Raw genomic sequence first — 20,260 nt, 5'->3', positions numbered from 1 at the left:
GATTTAATTCAGGCAAAGATACATTCAGGTTTTGTGGGGTATGAAACAGATAATTTATGAGGTACCCTTTAGGAAAAAGAACATAAAATAACAAAGTTTGTATGAAAATAAACATTTATTTAGGGTGTAAAATGATGGATAACTAAGTTTTGCAAGGTTGAAAATACCTTAAACATCAAAAGTTTATAAAAATAAAAATATTTTTATCTATTAAATGTCTGACACAACTCTATAAATCTCTGCTCCCTACTGTTTTGGCTACATATTATTTGATCACATTTTCATGACAATAACTTTGTAATATCACTTTCGGGTTGATTTTGGAATCACAGGAGGTGAGTAATTTGCTCAGATGTGTAAGCCAAATGGAGATAAAAACCAAGACGAAGAAAGACCACCTGTAAAGTATGAACTTCCTGCTGAGTTCAAATAAACAGGGTTGTGATGCAGGAAGAAATTGTTTAGGATGGCCTCCTAGAGGGAAGTGCTTAATCAGACCTAATTAAAACTTACTTGTTGATGCTGGGCTCCATCCAAGTCCTCATCCCCTGTGGGTGGCAGCTTCATTTTTAAGTTATCACTTTGGCTTTTATTTCTTTCCTTTCAACAGAGAGAAATGTACAGCTTTTTTTTTCCATAAAAGAAGTTTATTTGGAAAAATCAGCCTCTTACACAAGGTTTTGTATCTAATATGTTCATTCTGTCAAATGCATTGAATATAAGAAATATTCAGTTTTTGTTTTGGTCCACCCCCTCTTTTATCCTGATGTAGAATCTACTTCTCTACTTTTCAGGTAAATGAAATGGGTCACACAATTTTTAGCTTTGTGTGAAGAGTAAGTATGTGTCCAATAATTCTAAGTATACCATAATTTTTTTAAGGCCTTCTCAGAAAAAAGAAAAAAAATACTCGTTAAAACTAGGCACACTTAGCAATTTCTCTCATAACCTTATCCTTATCTGCTTGCTTGGTGCCACATTTTTCTGGCCCTCTTTAATTTGCAAAGATTGAAACTAAAAATGAAAGTAAGCAAAATAAAACCAAAGAAACCCCACCAAACACACGGAGAGTATATCTCACACACAGCTCTAAGCCAGAATCAGATATAAATGAGACCTCTGTGAATCAAAGGAGAAAACTTTCAGAAAAAAAAATCCAATAGTCTCATGATTTAACCAAGGCTTTGGGAAAACCTAAGCTGAATTCAACTGATGTTTGAAATATGTTTACATTTAATTGGATGTGCTGTATTTACTAAGAAGGTACAAATACATTGTTTTGAAATTTTTAATACTAACCTTTACAGTGAGAAAAATAATACCAAGGGATTTGAGCAGGGGCAATAACTTATAACCATTCAAAACCTGTCTTTGAATAGGGGTGAAAAGTAGTACTTTAATGAAAACAACCGTCAAGTACTTACTTGGCTTCTACTAAGTGTCCCAAGAAATGGTACCCAAGAAGTGTCAACAAGTACAATCTGGCTAGAACAGCCAAGATGCTTCCAAAGTTTTATGCTTCAAATTTCCTAAATATATAGATAGCAGAACCATATGCCAGAAAAACTACTGATGTTGGAAAAATATATTCATCAGCATTTTATAAAATCTCCAGCTTTCAAGGCCAGGCGCGGTGGCTCACGCCTGTAATCCCAGCACTTTGGGAGGCCGAGGTGGGCGGATCAAGAGGTCAGGAGATCGAGACCACGGTGAAACCCCGTCTCTACTAAAAATACAAAAAATTAGCTGGGCACGGTGGTGGGTGCCTGTAGTCCCAGCTACTCAAGAGGCTGAGGCAGGAGAATGGCGTGAACCCGGGAGGCGGAGCTTGCAGTGAGCCGAGATCGCACCACTGCACTCCAGCCTGGGCGACAGAGTGAGACTCCATCTCAAAAAAAAAAAAAAAACTCCAGCTTTCAACCAACATTTCTATTCATAAATCTTCCAGTGACCATATCTGACAATACATTACAAATGCCAAAGAAGCAAGATTACTTTTAAATTTTAAATTCGTCTCAAGTTAGTTATGATTTTTCTTTTTAACACAACACTCAAAATACATGAATTCAGCAGAATTATTTTAAAAGTTAAGTTCTCTGAAGATTTCTAAAGACTAAAATGTAAGGCACATGTTAAAATCTTCATGACACTGTTAAAAGCTAAGATTAAAACAAAACCTACTTCCTTCCCTCATCCTTTACCATCAACCACCCCCTCCCCAAAGCATATGGCATTTTAAATTTAAGCTATTGGTAAGGAGTGAAACAAAAATTCCATCAATGAACACCTGGTATGGTTTCCACACAAACGTCTATTATCTGAATTGAGCACCACTGATATCTACCAGACCAGTAGAATATTTTCAGATATCTTGGGTCATGAACTGCTCCATTTACCCTTTAGCTGAATGGGTACAGGCTGGACTGTCCTCTTCTTTGGGGCCACCTTCTGTGCCTTTCTAGTTAGGGGATTCCTCTTCTTTAGTAACTTCTTTGGGCTTCTCAGTAACATCTATGCTGTTCTCTTTTTACTTTCCTTTTCCTGCTTCTCTTCTGCTTTCTGTTCTTTTACCAAAAGTTGATAATTGATACCTATCACCTAGCAATGAAAAGCTAGACACCTGCAATAATTAAGATTATGCCATACGCCCATATGTCTATTTGTAATTTCAATAAGTCATTGAGATTACCTAAAAATGGTGGCCCCAGGGGAACACAGCAGCATCCCACACAGCAGCATCCCACAATGGTAACCAAACCCACAGTGCTGGAGGACCTCTGGGTCCAATGAGGTCCGTCAGTATTTCAAACAATATGGAACTGAGCCACCAAGATAAATCCAAAGAATCCCACAGAGACACAGAACTCAATATAGCTGGTGGATAAAGGTGCCAGCAAATGGCATATTCCGTTCACAATAATGGAAGCAGCAAAGAAATACTGAACTTGAGAACTTGAGGCCTTATATGCTTTGTGTTGGCTGCAAGTCCCATAGAAGGCCTTGCTGTGTGTCAACAAAAGCCAGAAGGGAAAGAAGGCAGACTTCTCCCGGAGTGATACTGACTCTCGCCATAATTAGTGAGAAACGCCAAAGGTGTAAAGAGTCCAGAAAAATGTGAGCACATTTCCAGAGAGGTACAGCAAAAAAATCTCTCTAAGTAAACAGGGATAAGTACAAGAATGTATTGATTGTTTAGAAGATTAATCATTTCCCTTCTTTGGGGTGTCCTCCAATAAGATCTGTATTTGTATCACCTGCACCTTTTTTGCATCTGATTTTTCAGCTTCCTGAAGGAATTCTTTAGACGTCTTTCCCTGCCTTCGTTGGCTTGGACCTTATTGGTCACATAGGGTCTCCAGCTACACAGCAGTTTACTAGGAAGCCCCCAAGAATTAGGAAGCTTCCTCTCCATCCATAGATACCAAAGAAAGCCTTATTGAGGAGGCCAGCATAGAGAGGCTGCCTGCCATGGCCAGTCTGTTGGCCAATGGTCAGTTCCTATAGAAATGCTTCCCAATCATGGTCAGAGCTAGGTTCAAGTTAAAGGAAAAGCCCAAGACCTCCAGTGATTCCTATACACAAGTAAAGTTTCTGTATAATGTTACAGAAAGAAGCCACAATCAAACCACAGCCTGACAAGCAACACTAACAATCATGACTGAACAACTGCCAAATTATTCACCAGGATACTGCTGATGAGACCTCCACCATACATGACAGGCAGCATGATGGAGCACATCTGTGACACTTCGCTGGTGGTGGCATGGAATATACCTTCCATCTCTTTGAAGAAGACAGCAATATATTTGAGAAATGCTAAGCGAAGTTGATGGAAATGAAAGCTTCCACTATGACTGCCCACCCCCAGCCTCCGTCTGAAGGGGTGTATCCAACTGAACTTCCAACTGCTGGTGGCATTTTAAGTGTAGAAAAATTCCAGCTTGCAGCACCAAGCATAGGAGTGAGGCAGTGGCAGGGGCTGGAGTTCTGCAGAGCCCAGAGTGAGGCTCCCATCCTTCTCTTGCTGCCTCATTGGCTGGTTCAAGCACCCACATGGCCAGTTAGTCAAGTCGCAGCTTGCCACTTTTTCTGGTTGAGCTGGAGTGACTGCCTTATCAATTTGCAGCCTTTTTAAAAACTCAATTATCTACTCAAAAGGCTTTAGTTTGTTGCCTATCCTATCACAACTTAACTTTCATGCCTCCCAGCATTTTATTTTAAGCCATCCTAAGTTGTTTCTACAATTTTTTTTTTTTTTGAGACAGATTATTGCTCTATCTCCCAGGCTGGAGTGCAATGGCGTAATCTCGTCTCACTGAAATCTCTGCCTCCAGGGTTCAAGTGATTCTCCTGCCTCAGCCTCCCAAGTAGCTGGAATTACAGGCACCTGCCACTGTGCCCAGCTAATTTTTGTATTTTTTTAGTGGAGATGGGGTTTCACCATGTTTGCCAGGCTCATCTCAAACTCCTGATCTCAGTTGATCCACCTGCCTCGGCCACCCAAAGTGCTGGGATTATAGGTGTGAGCCACCGCACCTGGCCTACATTTTTGTTAGAGTTTTTACAGTCATCATGAAGGGTATATGGATAATGATTTTATTGCTTTTGCATATGGAATTGTATATATCTGTCGCCTTTAAAAATGAATGATGGCTTAACTAGGTATGCAATTTTTATTTAACAATATGTTCACTCAGGATTCTATGGAAAGATGTTATTGTCCCTGTCATCTAATATTTCAAAGACCAATTCTAGCTGTCATAGGCTGAATTCCAACCTGGCCCCCGAGAGTCTCACTTCTTGGTGTACATGTCCTGTACAATACTCTCCCCTTCAATATGAGCAGGACTTGTGACATATGATGGGATTTCACCCCTGTGATAATGTTACACTGTGTGGAAAAACAGAATTTGAAGATATAATTAATCAGCTGAATTGAATTTACACAAAAGGGAGATTATCCTGAGTGAGCCTGACCTAATCAGGTGAGAACTTCAAAAGTGTCCAGACTTTCTTAGCCATCAGAGAGATTTGACACAATAGAGATTCTCCTGTCATTCTTGACGAAGCAAGCTACCATGTAGTGAGAGCAGTGGGCCATGTGTTAAGGACTTGAGGGTGGCCTCCAGGAGCTTAGAGGAGTCACCAGCCAGCAGCAAACAAGATAATGGGTACCTCAGTCACACACATGCAAGAAAATGAATTCTTCCAATGACTGGTGAGTTTGAGAGAGGACTCTGAGTCCCAGATGAGATCACAACCCCAGCTGATACCTTGATTTGAGCCTTGTGAGACCCTGAGCACAGAACCCAGCTATGCTTCTCACCAGCAGGAATGTTAAGATAATAAATTTGTGTTCTTTTAAGTTTATAAATTTATTACAATTTGTTACACAGCACTAGAAAATTAATGCACTTGCTTAACATTTTTCTAAGTGACTTTTCTGTTTTGTTTGTTTTCTGAATCTTTATGATCCTTTCATTACACTTGAAATTCAGTCATTTTTACCAATATATCCATAAATATTTTTAATTTTCAGGTACATGACAAGGCTCTTTCATCTAAATAACAAATTCTTCCTTTATTTAAATGACATTTTTATTAATTATAGTTGAAAGTAAAAAATATTTTTATTCAGTCTTTTCATCAGAAATACCAATTATCCATATGTTGTTTCTTTTTTGTCTGTATCAGTTATCTTCTTTTGGACTCCAAACAACAGATTAACTTTTCTATATTATTAATTTTTGCTGTTTACTGCTTTAATGTCCTTTTAAAATCTGAAATAGTTTTTGTGTGTGTGTGTGTCCCTACTTTACCTGTAATCCTTAGCTCCTTTTGTATCTCATTCTGCTGTCCTATCACCTCGTCTTTCATTGAGCTGATGTGTTTAATTTTCTTGCAAGTACTATGGTCACAAATTATGAGATCCATCAATATTTATTCTCCCCTTCCTTCTTAATATCAGAAGCTCTGATTGTGTTTTAGGCACATGATTACTAACAATAACACTTATCACCTTTGAGTATGTATGTGGCCAAGTAACTAAGTTTAACTTAGCCAGCAGAATTTGTACAACATTTTTTTGTGTGTGTGAGTTTTTTAAAAGGTCTCTAAAGGAAGTGGGTATGCTCCTTCCTCTCTTCTTTCTTTTTATGTATTTATTTATTTTTTGAGACAGGGTCTCACTCTGTCACCCAGGCTGGAGTACAGTGGCATGATCTCAGCTGACTGCAACCTCTGCCTCCCGGTTCAAGCAATTCTCCCACCTCAACCTCCCAAGTAGCTGGGACTACAGGCATGCACCACCATGCCCGGCTAATTTTTGTATTTTTAGTAGACAGGATTTCACCATGTTGGCCAGGTTGGTCTCAAACTCCTGGCCTCAAGTGATTTCCCCCGCCTTGGCCTTCCAAAGTGCTGGGATTACAGGCATGAGCCACCCCACCTGGCCTCTTCTTTATTTTTGATGGACAGCATGTGAATGTGTTGGCTGAAATTCAAGCCATTTCTTGAACTATGAGGTAGAAGTTATATGCCTAGAATAGTGCATTAGAAACAGAAGAAGCCTCAATTCCTATAACTTTAAGTTAGGCAGGCTTACCTTGCCTAAATCTAAATTAATGTCTATTTTATTTAAACCATGATTTCTCAATATTTTCTGCCTCTCACAGTCTGACTCTACTGAAATAAATGCATTAATAAGTGTTTATTAATAAGTGTTGCATATCCTTATTGTTTGTTTCATGAGGAAATTATTCCCATTAAAAGTGGCTTCCATTCGGGAAGCTAGGTACAATTTTCTTATCTAACAAAAAAGAAAACTAAGGCATATATTATTTAAATAACTTGCCAGAGAGCACAGGTAGTGAGAGACAGAACAAGGATCAGGAGTCAGGTCTGCTTGATGAAGCCGGGGACCATTCCCTGATGCACTGACAAACTGATAAAACCAACAGTGGGCAGGTGAAGCCCCCAAGTCACTGGATATTTGAGAGAAGATGTCTATAAAGAAGTCATATTATTGATCCCTAACATGTATATTTTCAGATATTGGCCTATATAAAACAAATTAAGCATTTGGAGGAACACTTTGTACAAATGCAAGGATTTGACCATAATAATCTTCTTTTAGTGTAAGTGTGGGAGTCCTGTCTACAATTATCTTATCTCCTTTTTGGTTTTGATGATAGATAACAAGAGTTTCTTAGAGTCTTGACCCTTTATCTGCATCTTTCTGAAACTTTCCGGAGAGCAGCCATAACTTCCTTATTCCTCAAGCTGTAGATCAAGGGGTTCAACATGGGTGACACCACTCCATAGAAGACAGCAATCATCTTCTCTTCCTCTGCCAAGGTGGCCACCTGTGGCCCCAGGTAGGTGAAGATGGTAGCCCCAAAGCACATGCAAACCACAGTGAGGCGAGAGGCACGGGTCCCAAAGGCTTTGCGGTGTCCCTGGGTAGAATGGATGCACGAAATGGCAGCAACTATGCGAGCATAGGAGAATAGAACCAGGAAACAGGGAAGCAAGATCACCAGAAACCCTGAGATGGCCACCATGACCTTATTGAAGGAGATGTCCACACAGGCTAGCTGTAGCACTGCTGAGGTCTCACAGACAAAGTGATTGATAACATTGTGACACAGGGGAAGCTGGAAGGTGATAATTGTTTCCATCAGTGAATTTGAGAAGCCAGCCACCAGGCAGCCGGCCGCCAGCCCCAGGCACAGCCCTCCATGCATAATGACCGTGTAGTGCAGTGGGTGGCCCACAGCCACATAGCGGTCATAGGCCATGGCCCCCAGCAGGAAGAACTCAGACCCACACAATGCCAGAGAAACATAGAACTGGAGCACACAACTGTGGAATGGGATGGACTTTCGGGCTGAGAGCAAGTGGGACAGCATTTCTGGGACAATACTGTTTGTATAACAAAAGTCCACAAATGACAGAACACTAAGGAAGAAGTACATGGGGGTATGAAGCCTGCTGTCCAGTCTGATCACAAGAAGAATGAGGGTGTTTCCTACAACAGTCACCAAATACATGGCCAGGATCAGGGCAAAGAGGGAGACCTGAATGCCCTGATCACTGGAAATCCCCAGCAGAATGAACTCACTCACCCATGTCTGGTTTTTATTTTCCTGACCCATGAGCTTCCAAGGACCACACTAAAGATGTAGAAATAACCAGTCATGGAAATGAAGGATTAGAAGATGATTCGTAGGGCATATGGAGAGCCCACCCATCTGAACATAAAGTCCCCCTAGAATGTCTCAGCCAAATCACCATCCAACCTCTGCTTGAACAATACATCCAGACATGAGGACCACAGTGGGACCCAGCTGTGCACGGAAATCAAGGAAAAAAGAAGTTACATTCTTAAAATTCAGTTTATAGGAATATAATTTCTTCTCCAAAACATCTGCTCTTAAATAGGGGAAGGAAATTAATGCAGTATTTATACTTACAGTCTTATTCATGAAGGATTCAATTCATGAAGGATGCAGAACAATGAAATATTTACATACTTAACAGACATTCAAAAAATATGAAGCAAAAACTGACAAAAATGCAAGAAGACAGACAAATTTACAATTATAGTCAGAGATTTCAATACGTCTCTCAATAATTGGTACACCAGGTAGAAAGGGAAAAATCAGTAAGGACATACAAAACTTGAACAACACTATCAAGCTTGACCTAATTGACATTTATAGAATGCCATCATGCCTCACTTAACAATGTGGAGACATTCTGAAATATGTGTCCTTAGGTGATTTTACCATTGTGTGAAAATCGTAGAGTGTACTTACACAAACCTAGATGGTATAGGCTACTACACACCAAGGCTGTATGGTATAGCCTGTTGCTCTTAGGCTACAAACCTGTAGAGCATGCTACAATACCATATAATGTAAGTGATTATAACACAGTGGTGTTTGTGTATCTAAACATATGAAAATAGGAAGATGCAGTAAAAATACAGTATAAAAGATTTTTAAAACAGTACACCTATATAGGGCACTTATCATGAATGGAACTTACAGTATGGGAAGTGGCTCTGGGTCAGTCCATGAGTGAGTGGTGAGTGACTGTACTCACTACTGTACACTACTATAGACTTCATAAACACCATACATTAATCTTACGCTGAAGTTTTTACAAAATATTTCTTTCCTTGACAACAAACTAATCTTAGTTTACTGTAAAATTTTTACTTTATAAACTTTTTATTTTTTTAACTTTTTTATTCCCTGGTAATAACAGCTTGAAACACAAACATGTACAGCTGTACAAAAATATTTTTTCTGTTATTAAAATTTTTACTATTTTTTTGTACTTTTTAAAATTTTTAATTAAAAACTGACACAAGCACTTAAATTATCCCAGGCCTACACAGGGTCAGGTTCATCAAATACTGTCTTCCACGTGCACATCTTGCCCCACTAGAATGTCTTCAGAGGTAATAACATGCACGGAGCAGTCATTTTCTATGATAACAATGCCTATTTCTGGAATAGCTCCTGAAGAACCTGCCTGAGGATATTTTACGAGTAATTTTTTTATAAGTAAGAGTATACTCTAAAACAATGATAAGAAGTATAGTATAGCAAATACATAAATGAGTAACAGTTGTTTATTATCAAGTATTATGTACTGTACTGTCAGGTTCCAACCTGAGCTGGGGTCCAAAGGGAGCTGGTGGACAGGTGGCAGGTAGCTGAAAGAACACTTGATGGATCGTAGGGAGTTGGGACATGGCTTTATTCTCTCCCCCTCCTACAGAGTCAGCAGTGCAGTTATATTTCTCACAGACAACAGTGGCTCAAAGCCAGATATGAGCTCACACAAACAGGTTCCATTAAATAGCTACATAAATATGATTACATAGTGCACAGGATTGTGGACCTGCGCTCCAAACCTGCTGTGTCGTGCTATACTGGATGTCTGCCTCAGCCTACTCCTAACTGAAGCACAGCCATTGTCCTTACATGTACTGTACATAAGTGAATGATATATTTTTATACAACAGGCAACACAAATTTGTTTACACCAGCATCACCATAAACCTGTGAGTAATGTTTTGCCCTAGGATGTTACAACTACTTCAATGTCACCAGGCAATAGTAGTTTTTTGGCAATTTTATCATTTTAGGAGACCTCTGTTATTTATGTTGTCTGTCATTGACTGAAACATTGCCAATGCATTTTTTTCACATGTGAGTGAAACATTTACCAAAATAGAGCATATGATGAGCTATAAAATAAGTCTTCATATATTAAAATTATTCAAGTCAACAAAAAATATTAATGTCTAGTCAAAGTGCCTCAAACCTCTGATGGAGGGCTTAGTTGAGGGAGGGCCATATGACCCAGACCGAGCCAATTTGGAGCCATCCTGAGACTTTTCAGTTGGAACTAGCAGACAATTCAAGATTTTGTCTCTCTTGTCATGACATACATCTCTTATCATGACAACACCTCCAATGTTACTTTTCCCCTGTCATGGAGGAAATTTATGAACAATAGAGTAGAATAAGTCCCACAGAGAGAGAAAAGCAAAGAAAAATATATAGAAAGACAGACATACCTGATAAAATATTTTTGGCTCTCGATTCACTCACTTATGATACCACTTTATTGCTATATTCCACAGTGACATATTTAATGTATTTAGGTGTTAATTTTGCTTATGCCAGTTTGTTTTGAGTTTTATCACTTGCAACTGAAAATCTACTAAGTACAATGGTATTATTACAGCTCTGTGGGTTTTTCAAACTTCAGCTAAACATTGATTCACACACAAAAAACTTAAATAGTGTCAAAGCACACTTATGTATTTTGAAAGGGGCATCTCTGTTAAGGTTTATGATGCCTTTGGAATCAGACAGGCCGGGCTGAACTGAATCTGAGCTCTAAGTATAGAATACCAGCTGCCTGAGTTTAATAAGTTACATCTATTTTAAACTCTATTTATTTGCACAATATGTATCATCATATCTATATTTTGAGGAAAAGAATGGATACAAAGTTATAGGATTTAGGAGGCCCCTAAAGTTTGAAATGTGTAACTCCAAATACTAGCTAAACTCACTCTATTCTTTCAGATTTTTCTGAATCTTATGGAAATCCCCTAAAGCCCTTCTTAAAAGTTGCTAGACACATCTTGGCTCTTAAAAAGCGAATAAACATCTATTTTTCTAATAGAATCCTACAAAACATTGTCATCAAATAAGAAGCATATAGAATATGCTGCCATGTGCCTACAGTGCTGACAGGGGCTTGATAAAAAAAAGCCCCCCGGACTGCCACCAGCCACATGGCCAGAAACATAACAGAGGGAAGAATCTCTAGAGACTAAAGTTCCATAGCAGTATGAACTCCCTCAACAGCAACTGCATCCATACCCTTGCAGCTACAAAGGCCAAAAGTAGGCGTAAGGATCACAGTTTCCAGACAGTTGGGGTTAGAAGAGGGCTATCAGAACTTCTAGTTCAACCACCCATCTTAAAATTTTTAAATAATATCTCAGTAAGTCATCATCCAATTATACTTGATATAGAATACAATGCATCCCAATAGAGAAACAAAATCAAGGAGAAATGAAGCCATATTGCTAGAAATCATCTCTTCATACCTTCCCATAGCTTCTTTTAAATCAATGAGTAAATAGAAAAGGTTGAAACTTAGCAAATGTTTCAGTGAAATCTTTCAATTAGCTACAAAAGCTGGTTATCTCGGTTGATATCCTGATAGATCGGTTTCTGAAATCCTTATTGTAACTTTCTTGTTCATTAGGCAACATTATTAGTTTAGTGTATTTCATTAGATTTCAGTTCTCTCTCTCTTCCTTTTCTCTCCTCCCACTCTTTCTCTCTCTCTGAGATTTTCAAAACCTCTACTGAAGTGCAAACTTATAACTGTGAACACTTTACATATTACATCTTAAACTTTCTGTTTTCAATCTTTAAAGACTATGAAAGTTGTATTTTGCTTGTTTTTATTAAACTATAGCAAACACTTTTTTTTCAAGGCAAGGACGTAACATAGAAAGTTGTTGAAATCAGTAATCCTCTGAATGAACATAAATGTGTTTCACTTTCAACCTTGGAAACATGTTTTTCACAAACTTGCTGTTCCACAGGTGGTCAACTGAAATTCTTTCATCTCCTGCACAGCTGGATTTGTAGGAAGAATAAGCAGAGTGGATAAAATATCACACAGAGATTAATTTGCATTCTTCATTCTTTTAAACTAAAGAAAATTTAAAAAGTAGATAATAAAAATCCACAAATGAACTAAATTCATTAATTATGAGGCAGATTAACCAACCAATGCCTATTAATACCATCTGTTTTTTACCCAAAGCATCTCCTTCCTATCTTTGCTCTTTTCTCTGTCTCTGCCCTTGGGAATTTATGCTGGTCATTTAACTTGTCAGAGCCTTCTAGCCTTCCTCTTCCCCTCTAGGGAGTGGTGTGCTAGGCCCCCATAGCCTCTTTTCATACTTCTCCAATTCTGCTTACGTGCTAAATCTGCAGTTTATTCAAGAGCTCTGGAAGAGAAGTTGTTGTTGGAGCCTTTCGGAAATCCTACAATGGACTTGTATTCAGGGTAGAGGCAGATATTTCCAGCAGACCCACAGTTGACTGAGACTCCATTCGCCTTATCTACTTACCTGGGAGTATGCTGCAGAGGTGAAACACCAGCATCACTCTTATTTGGTCTCACTATGTGTGTACACTGGAGAGTTGGCCATGTTTTCAATTTTCACATGTCTAATGAAATACAGGAATTTGGTAGATTGGGTCTAGCACTGCATAGCCATTAATGTAAGTATAGGTGTGTCTGTCCCCTTTTCCTGATTTATTTTCCTCTTCTTCTACATTCTGAGGAACAGCCAGGATGACATTTTTAAAAGGTTTATAATATTACATTATTTATTTGTTTAAAATCTGTCTAAGTCTTCCCATTGCACCTAAAAGCTTCAAATCCTTCAACTGGCCAACAAAGCCTAACAAGAGCTGGCTCCACTTAGCTCCTTTGCCTCCAACTCACTGCACTTCCTTTAACTTTTCAACTTGCTGAATCCCATTTTAAATATTAACTTAAAATACTTTTCAGTTAATAGTGTTTTTAAACAGACTTTCTTCTTCCTTGCAAACTCTAACAGACTCAATCCTTAATGGCTAAACTCACATGTCACTTAATCAGAGAGGTCTTCCCTGACTACTTAATGATACTATATTCACAAAACTATCCCTGAAAAATGGGAATCTGAAAACAAATCTGGAAAGCATGAAGTACTTTACATATTTAAAAAAAAAAAAACATAGAATTTGACACTAGAAGACATCCCCTATAAATAATATTAAAACCAAAGTTTATTGTTGAAATAAAATGGCATGGCCAGGCATGGTGGCTCATGCCTGTAATCCCAGCACTTTGGGAAGCTGAGGTGGGTGGATCACTTGAGGTCAGGAGTTTGAGACCAGCCTGGCCAACATGGTGAAACCCCGTCTCTACTAAGAATATAAAAATTAGCCAGGCATGGTGGTGGGCACCTGTAATCTCAGCTACTTTGTAGGCTGAGGCAGGAGAATTGCTTGAACCCAGGAGGCAGAGGTTGCAGTGAGCCAAGATCACGCCATTGCATTCCAGCCTGGGCGACAGAGTGAGACCCCGTCTCAAACAAAAACAAAAACGAACAAACAAAAAATGACACTAGATAGCAACTTAAATCTATATGAAAGTGTAAAGATTACCAGTAAAGAGATACATAAGTAAATATAAAATACAGTATAATGTTATCTCTTCTATCCAATTTAAAAGACAGTTGCATAAAGAAATAATTATAGAACTGTGCTAATGTGATTATAATGCATAAAGATGTAATTTATATGACAATAATAGTACAAAGAAGGGATGAGGGAATAGAGAGATTTTGGGACAAAGTTTTTGTATACTATTAAAATGAAATTGGTTTTGATCCAAACAAGATTTTTTTTTTAAGTTTAATTTCCAGGGCAGCCAGTAAAAAACAAAAACAAACAAACAAACAAAAAAACGTAACAAATATATAGTAAAGAAAAAATCAAATAAATTAAAGGGAATGCTAGAATATATCTATTTAATGCAGAAGAAGGCAGTAGTAGAGGAATAGAAAAACAGAAAATATATAAGACACGTAGAAAACAAATAGAAAAATAGCAGACATAAATCTTTTCAGTAATTACATTAAAAGTAAATGAACTAAACACTCCAAACAAAAGACAGAATTATTTAAAAACATAATCAAAATAATGCTATCTACAAAAGATCCAAATCAACAACTTAACCTTCAATGTTAAGAAACTAGAAGAAAGAGCAAATTAAATTCAAATCAAACAGAAAAAAGGGAATGATGAAGATTACAGCAGAAATAACTGATATTGAAGAAAGAAAAACTAGAAAAATCAACAAAATTAAGAGTTGTTTTTTTGAAAACATCAAATTTTAAAAAAAATTTTAGCTGAACTAACAAGAAAAAAATAAATTCAAATTACTGAAAGCAGGATTGAGGTAATATCATGATTGACCTCAAGTAAATAAAAAGTATTATACGATAATAATGTAAACAATTATATTCAACAAATTTAATAACCTAAATAAAATTGAAAAACTCCTAGAAAGACACAAACTATTAAAACTGACTTATGAAGAAACAGAAAATATAAATAGATCTATAACAAGTAAAGAAATTGAATAATCAAATAACCTTGAACAAAGAAAAATGTAGAACTAGATGCCCTCATAAATAATTTCTACTAAATGTTTAAAGAAGAATTTTCACAAAATTATTCCAAACTCTTTCAAAAAATTGAAGAGGAGGAAAAACTATCCAATTTATCTTATGAAGTTAGTCTTGATCTGATACCAAAACCACACAAAGACATCACAAGAAAAAAACCCAAGATCAAGATTCTTTACAATTATAGACTCAAAAATCTTTAACAAAATATTAGCATATCCTTGTGAGGAAAGTCATTGGCTTTATCCTCTTTAGAGTTAAACTGTTGGGGTGGGTATAAAAGATGGGGTCTATAAAATCCTCCTTTCTTAGAAATTCATTTCCCAGTTCTGTAGAAATGGTTGTATTAAATATTCTCTATCATTTAATAATATACTTGTGAAATAAAATATATAAGTGCTGTATAAAATCAGCCAAATATGTTAAACTAACATATCTGCCTTTTTTGTATTTGTCATTAGCCTGAGTAGAAAAGCCTTTAAAATTGATCTTTTAGAAAGCATTTTTGTTTGATAGTGTATTTATTCAATAAAGTAATTAGTGCTACTGGACCCCGGTGCTAAGCCTCAGAAAGCAATCATCCTAGGTAGGGCTTAATCCCCAGTAACATTGTCATATTGTACATGTCTTTATTTACTTTTCTCTTTCCCCACTGCCACTACTTTAGTTCAGATTCATTTGTTATATAATTAGCATTACTGGAATGACTCCCTGGCTGACCTCCTTGCCTCTACTCTTTTCTTCTCTTATTAATCTGCTAGTGATCTTTCAAAAATAATATTATATCAAGCAATTTACCTGCTTAAAATCCCTTAATATATCCTTTTTGCTATCAGGAAAAAATTCGAACACAATTTCACCTTCAAAGCCCTACATGATTTAACCCTTGCCTACAATTTTTCTTAAAACTTTTTTTTTATTTCGGCCAGGCGCAGTGGCTCATGCCTGTAATCCCAGCACTTTGGGAGGCTGAGGCGGGGGGATCACAAGGTCAGGAGATCGAGACCATCCTGGTTAACACGGTAAAACCCCGTCTCTACTCAAAATACAAAAAGATTAGCTGGGCATGATGGCGGGCGCCTGTAGTCCCAGCTACTCCAGAGGCTGAGGCAGGAGAATGGCATGAACCTGGGAGGCGGAGCTTGCAGTGAGCCGAGATCGCACCACTGCACTCCAGCCTGGGCGACAGAGCGAAACTCCATCTCGAAAATAAATAAATAAATAAAGTCAATAGCTTTTGGGCTTTTGAGGTACAAGTGTTTTTTTGTTACATGGATGAATTATGTAATAGTGAATTCTGCACTGTACATTCTAGTAATGTACATTGTACCTAATGTGCAGCTTTTTATCCCTAGCCCACTTTCCACCCTCCCCTTTCTGAGTCTCTAAAGTTCATGATGTCATTCTGTTTGCCTGTGTGTACTCATAGCTTAGCTCCCACTTACAAGTGAGAACATGCAGTTTTTGATTTTCAACGCCTGTGTTACTTCACTTAGAAAAATGGCTTCCAGCTCTATCCAATTTGCTGCAAAAGACATTATTTCATTCCTTTGAATGGCTGAGTAATATTCCATAGTGTTTATATGCCACATTTTCTTCATCCACTCATTAGTCAATGGGTATTAAGTTGGTTCCACATCTTTGCAATTGTGAACTGTGCTGCTATAAACATCCGTGTGCAAGTGTCTTTTTCATATAATGACTTCTTTCCCTTTGGAAAAATCTTAGCAGTGGGATTGCTGGGTCAACCTCATGTCTGTGCCTCTCCTCTGCCCAAAATTGCAGCTTCCAGACATTCTTGTAGTTCCATGCTTTCTCCTAGCTTTTTGCATAGGTTATTATCTGGTCAGGTTGTTTATCATCTGGATAACATGTTCCCAGCTTTGAGATCTTAGTCCAAGGCTTCCGTCATGTACCAAGTCCTCTGAAATCATGCCAGTTGACTCCTACAAGCTCTTGGGCTTACTCCCACTGTAACGTCTAACTCACTGCATTATAATTGCTTCATTGTCTGTCTTTCCTACTATGTGGTCATATCCTTGATTGCAAGAACTGTATCTTACTGAGTGTAGTGTCACAATCATTCATCGTCACAAGTTAAAAGAAACTCCATTAATATTTATTGAATTAGTACCAACAAAAATTCTGTCCAGTATCATTGACTCCTTTTAGGATATCTGCCTATCTCACAAAATTTAGAAATAGTTCAATCTTGTGGTAAAATTGACATGTCAAATGGATTTTGGAACGTATGAGCCTTCAACTTTGTTTTGACTCTGAGATTGTGTGATAATGTGTTCATAAATGGAAAAACTGCAAATCAAATGAGCTAATGAAGACACAAAGGCAAGGAGCATCCCCCTTTTGAGACTCTTTAAGCAAGTAAAGAGACCCATTATCATTATATATTTTTCTCTTTCTTCTTCTTTCCTGTCCTCTGTTCAAGTATTTCTTCCCACTTTTTTTTTTTTTTTTTTTTTTTTGCCATATTTAGGTTTTTCACCAAAGGTGAGTTACACTCTCAGAAATCCCAGCTCACTAGATTTACAAAGGTTGAATAGGGCCTTATTGCATGTGTGTGAGTTGGGGTAGGAGAAGGCTCTTAAAATGGACATAAGGGTGACTTCCACACAGCAGACTGACTGATTCTGATTTTCAAAAATTCATATTAAAGCCATATTGTTATTCATTGGCTTGTCCAAGGAATCTGTTTTTCTGAAATTAACTACATCTTTGGTATTTTATACATTTGATTGTTTCTTTGTTTATATTCTTTCCAAAATTTCAGATAAAGAGTTTCTTGAATTTTCAGAGATTAGACTGCTTTAGGCTTTTAAATGAGATCATATGCATATGCAATAATTTTCTTGCAAAATTGTGTATTCACTATTCAGCAGTTAATGAGTCTCAGCTTTTCCTTGGCCAATACTGCCATTGTGTACAAACAACCCTTGGTTATATTGTGATCAGAGTGAAACAAGATCTTTAATTGATGTTTCTCCATGAATCACAAATGTAATGCATGTGGCTATTTACATCATGTGTTATTGTGAGCAAACTTGCAATTGTGAAAATGCATTTGACCCAAAATATGACCTTTCTGAAATATGGAAAAATAACCAGTTATTCAGTGTAAGATCTAGGAATAGATCCATGATTACAAACAGTGTAACAAACCCAGTAATACAATAATAACTGTACAATAATATGGTACAGTTTCTTCCAATTACTATCAAGACAAAGAAATGGAGACTAAATAAGTGTGGCAGGTCTAAGGGGACAGTGCCATACTCCACTAATCATGCTGCTATTACATAAAAATACCCCGCATCTCACTCCCGACTCAACCACTCACCCTCCTACATAACATCCACAGTACATGCTATGTCATCTCCTTCCTGGTTGCCAGGGCAACGTAGTTTATGCCTGTCAGATCTAAGCTGGGTGGAGAACACTGAAGCAAAGCTGTTTTCTCTAAGTCATCTTGACGAGTCAAGTTGCCAGCTTTGATGTTAACCCAGAGAATTTCCATAATAGTTTCTTCCAGGCCCCCTTCACCTCTTTATTTCTTAGACTGTAAATCATAGGGTTCAGCATTGGTGTCAAAATGGCATAAAAGAGAGAGATCAACTTCTCCTGAAGGACAGAGGGACTGGAATGGGGCTGGATGTAAGTGAAAATGGCCATGCCATAGCACAGGGCAACCACTGTGAGGTGAGAGGCACATGTTTGGAAGGCTTTCCTCCTTCCTTCTCTGGACTGGATCTTTAGGATGGTGGAGATGACCTGGATGTAGGATAAAAGAACCAGGCAGAAGGGTGTCATCAGAAGAACCATGCTAGACACCATGATGGTGACCTCGTTGGAGGAGGTGTTCACACAAGCCAGCCTGATCACAGCTAGAATTTCACAGGATATATGATCAACAAACTTGTTTGTGCACATGGGCAGCTGAAAGGTGATGGTGGTATGCACGAGAGAGTTAATGGATCCACTGACCCAGGATGTGACAGCCAACCTAGCACACAGTGCTGCATGCATGATGACCGAGTATCGCAGGGGGTCACACACAGCCACATAGCGGTCATAGGCCATCACTGCCAGGAGAACAAACTCAATTCCACCCAAGGCCAGGGAGAAAAATAACTGGGCTGCACAGCTCTGGAATGGGATGGCTTTATGTTCTGCAAGAAAATGTGCCAGCAGCTGAGGGACTATGCTTGTGGCATAGGAGACATCAACAAGGGAGAGGTTGGTGAGAAAGAAATACATGGGAGTGTGGAGTCGACTGTCCAGTCTGATCAGAAGGACAATGAGACAGTTCCCCAGCACGGTCACCACGTACATGACCAAGAACAGGACAAAGAGGGAGACCTCAGTGTCCCAGTCACTGGACAGGCCGAGGAGAATAAATTCACTCACCCAAGTCTGGTTATGTGTTCCCATTAAAATATTCAAGGATTATTAATCTGTGAAGGGAGTCAGAAAAAAACAGAAGCTGTTGAGTAACCATAATAATAACTTTTTTTTCTTTTTGTATTATACTTTAAGTTCTGGGGTACATGTGCAGAACGTGCAAGTTTGTTACATAGGTATACACATGCCATGGTGGTTTGCTGCACCCATCAACCCGTCATCTACATTAGCTATTTCTCCTAATGCTATCCCTCCCCTAGCCCCTCACCCCTCGATAGGTCCTGGTGTGTGATGTTCCCCTCCCTGTGTCCATGTGTTCCCATTGTTCAGTTCCCACTTATGAGTGAGAACACGTGGTGTTTGGTTTTATGTTCCTGTGTTAGTTTGCTGAGAATGATGGTTTCCAGCTTCATCCATGTCCCTGCAAAGAACATGAAGTCATTTATTTTATGGCTGAATAGTATTCCATGGTGTATATGTGCCACATTTTCTTTATCCAGTCAATCATTGATGGGCATTTGGGTTGGTTCCAAGTCTTTGCTATTGTGAATAGTGTGGCAATAAACATACGTGTGCATGTGTCTTTATAGTAGAATGATTTATAATCTTTTGGGTATATACTCAGTAATGGGATTGCTGGGTCAAATGGTATTTCTGGCTCTAGATCCTTGAGGAGTTAACTCAAGATGCATTAAAGACTTAAACGTAAGACCTAAAACCATAAACACCCTAGAAGAAAACCTAGGCAATAGCATTCAGGACATAGGCATGGGCAAAGACTTCATGACTAAAACATCGAAAGCAATGGCAACAAAAGCCAAAATTGAAAAATGGAATCTAATTAAACTAAAGAGCTTCTGCACAGCAAAAGAATCTGTCATCAGAGTAAACAGGCAATCTACAGAATGGGAGAAAACTTTTGCAATCTATCCATCTGACAAAGGGCTAATATCCAGAATCTACAATGAACTTAAACACATTTACAAGAAAAAAAAACCCCATCAAGAATAACTTTTTAAGAATACATATGTATATGACCCACCAGTG

The 20,260-nt window shown here is 38.1% G+C and overlaps 2 protein-coding genes across 2 annotated transcripts; both read right to left on the bottom strand.

Annotated features, from left to right (window-relative positions):
• Window positions 1–7,223: 7,223 nt before the first annotated feature.
• On the bottom strand, window positions 7,224–8,161 carry LOC129484812 (olfactory receptor-like protein OLF3). The gene has a single exon (XM_055283416.2). It carries the CDS (start codon window positions 8,154–8,156, stop codon window positions 7,224–7,226), a length of 933 nt encoding a protein of 310 aa, XP_055139391.1. The 5' UTR covers window positions 8,157–8,161.
• A 10,128-nt stretch (window positions 8,162–18,289) lies between these two features.
• Window positions 18,290–19,251, bottom strand: LOC129484058 (olfactory receptor 2F1). Its single transcript, XM_055281483.2, has one exon. The coding sequence runs from the start codon at window positions 19,241–19,243 to the stop codon at window positions 18,290–18,292; it is 954 nt and encodes a 317-aa protein (XP_055137458.1). The 5' UTR covers window positions 19,244–19,251.
• Between the last annotated feature and the right edge of the window lie 1,009 nt (window positions 19,252–20,260).

This window comes from Symphalangus syndactylus, chromosome 6 (genome assembly GCF_028878055.3).
Source record: "Symphalangus syndactylus isolate Jambi chromosome 6, NHGRI_mSymSyn1-v2.1_pri, whole genome shotgun sequence".
NCBI lineage: Eukaryota > Metazoa > Chordata > Mammalia > Primates > Hylobatidae > Symphalangus > Symphalangus syndactylus.
The sequence above is the reverse complement of the archived record's forward strand: the minus strand, read 5'-3'. Positions and strand labels throughout refer to the sequence as shown.

Coding starts and splice junctions, on each gene's coding strand:
- LOC129484058 (XM_055281483.2), bottom strand. CDS start 19,243: ATGGGAACACATAACCAGACTTGGGTGAGTGAATTTATTCTCCTCGGC.
- LOC129484812 (XM_055283416.2), bottom strand. CDS start 8,156: ATGGGTCAGGAAAATAAAAACCAGACATGGGTGAGTGAGTTCATTCTG.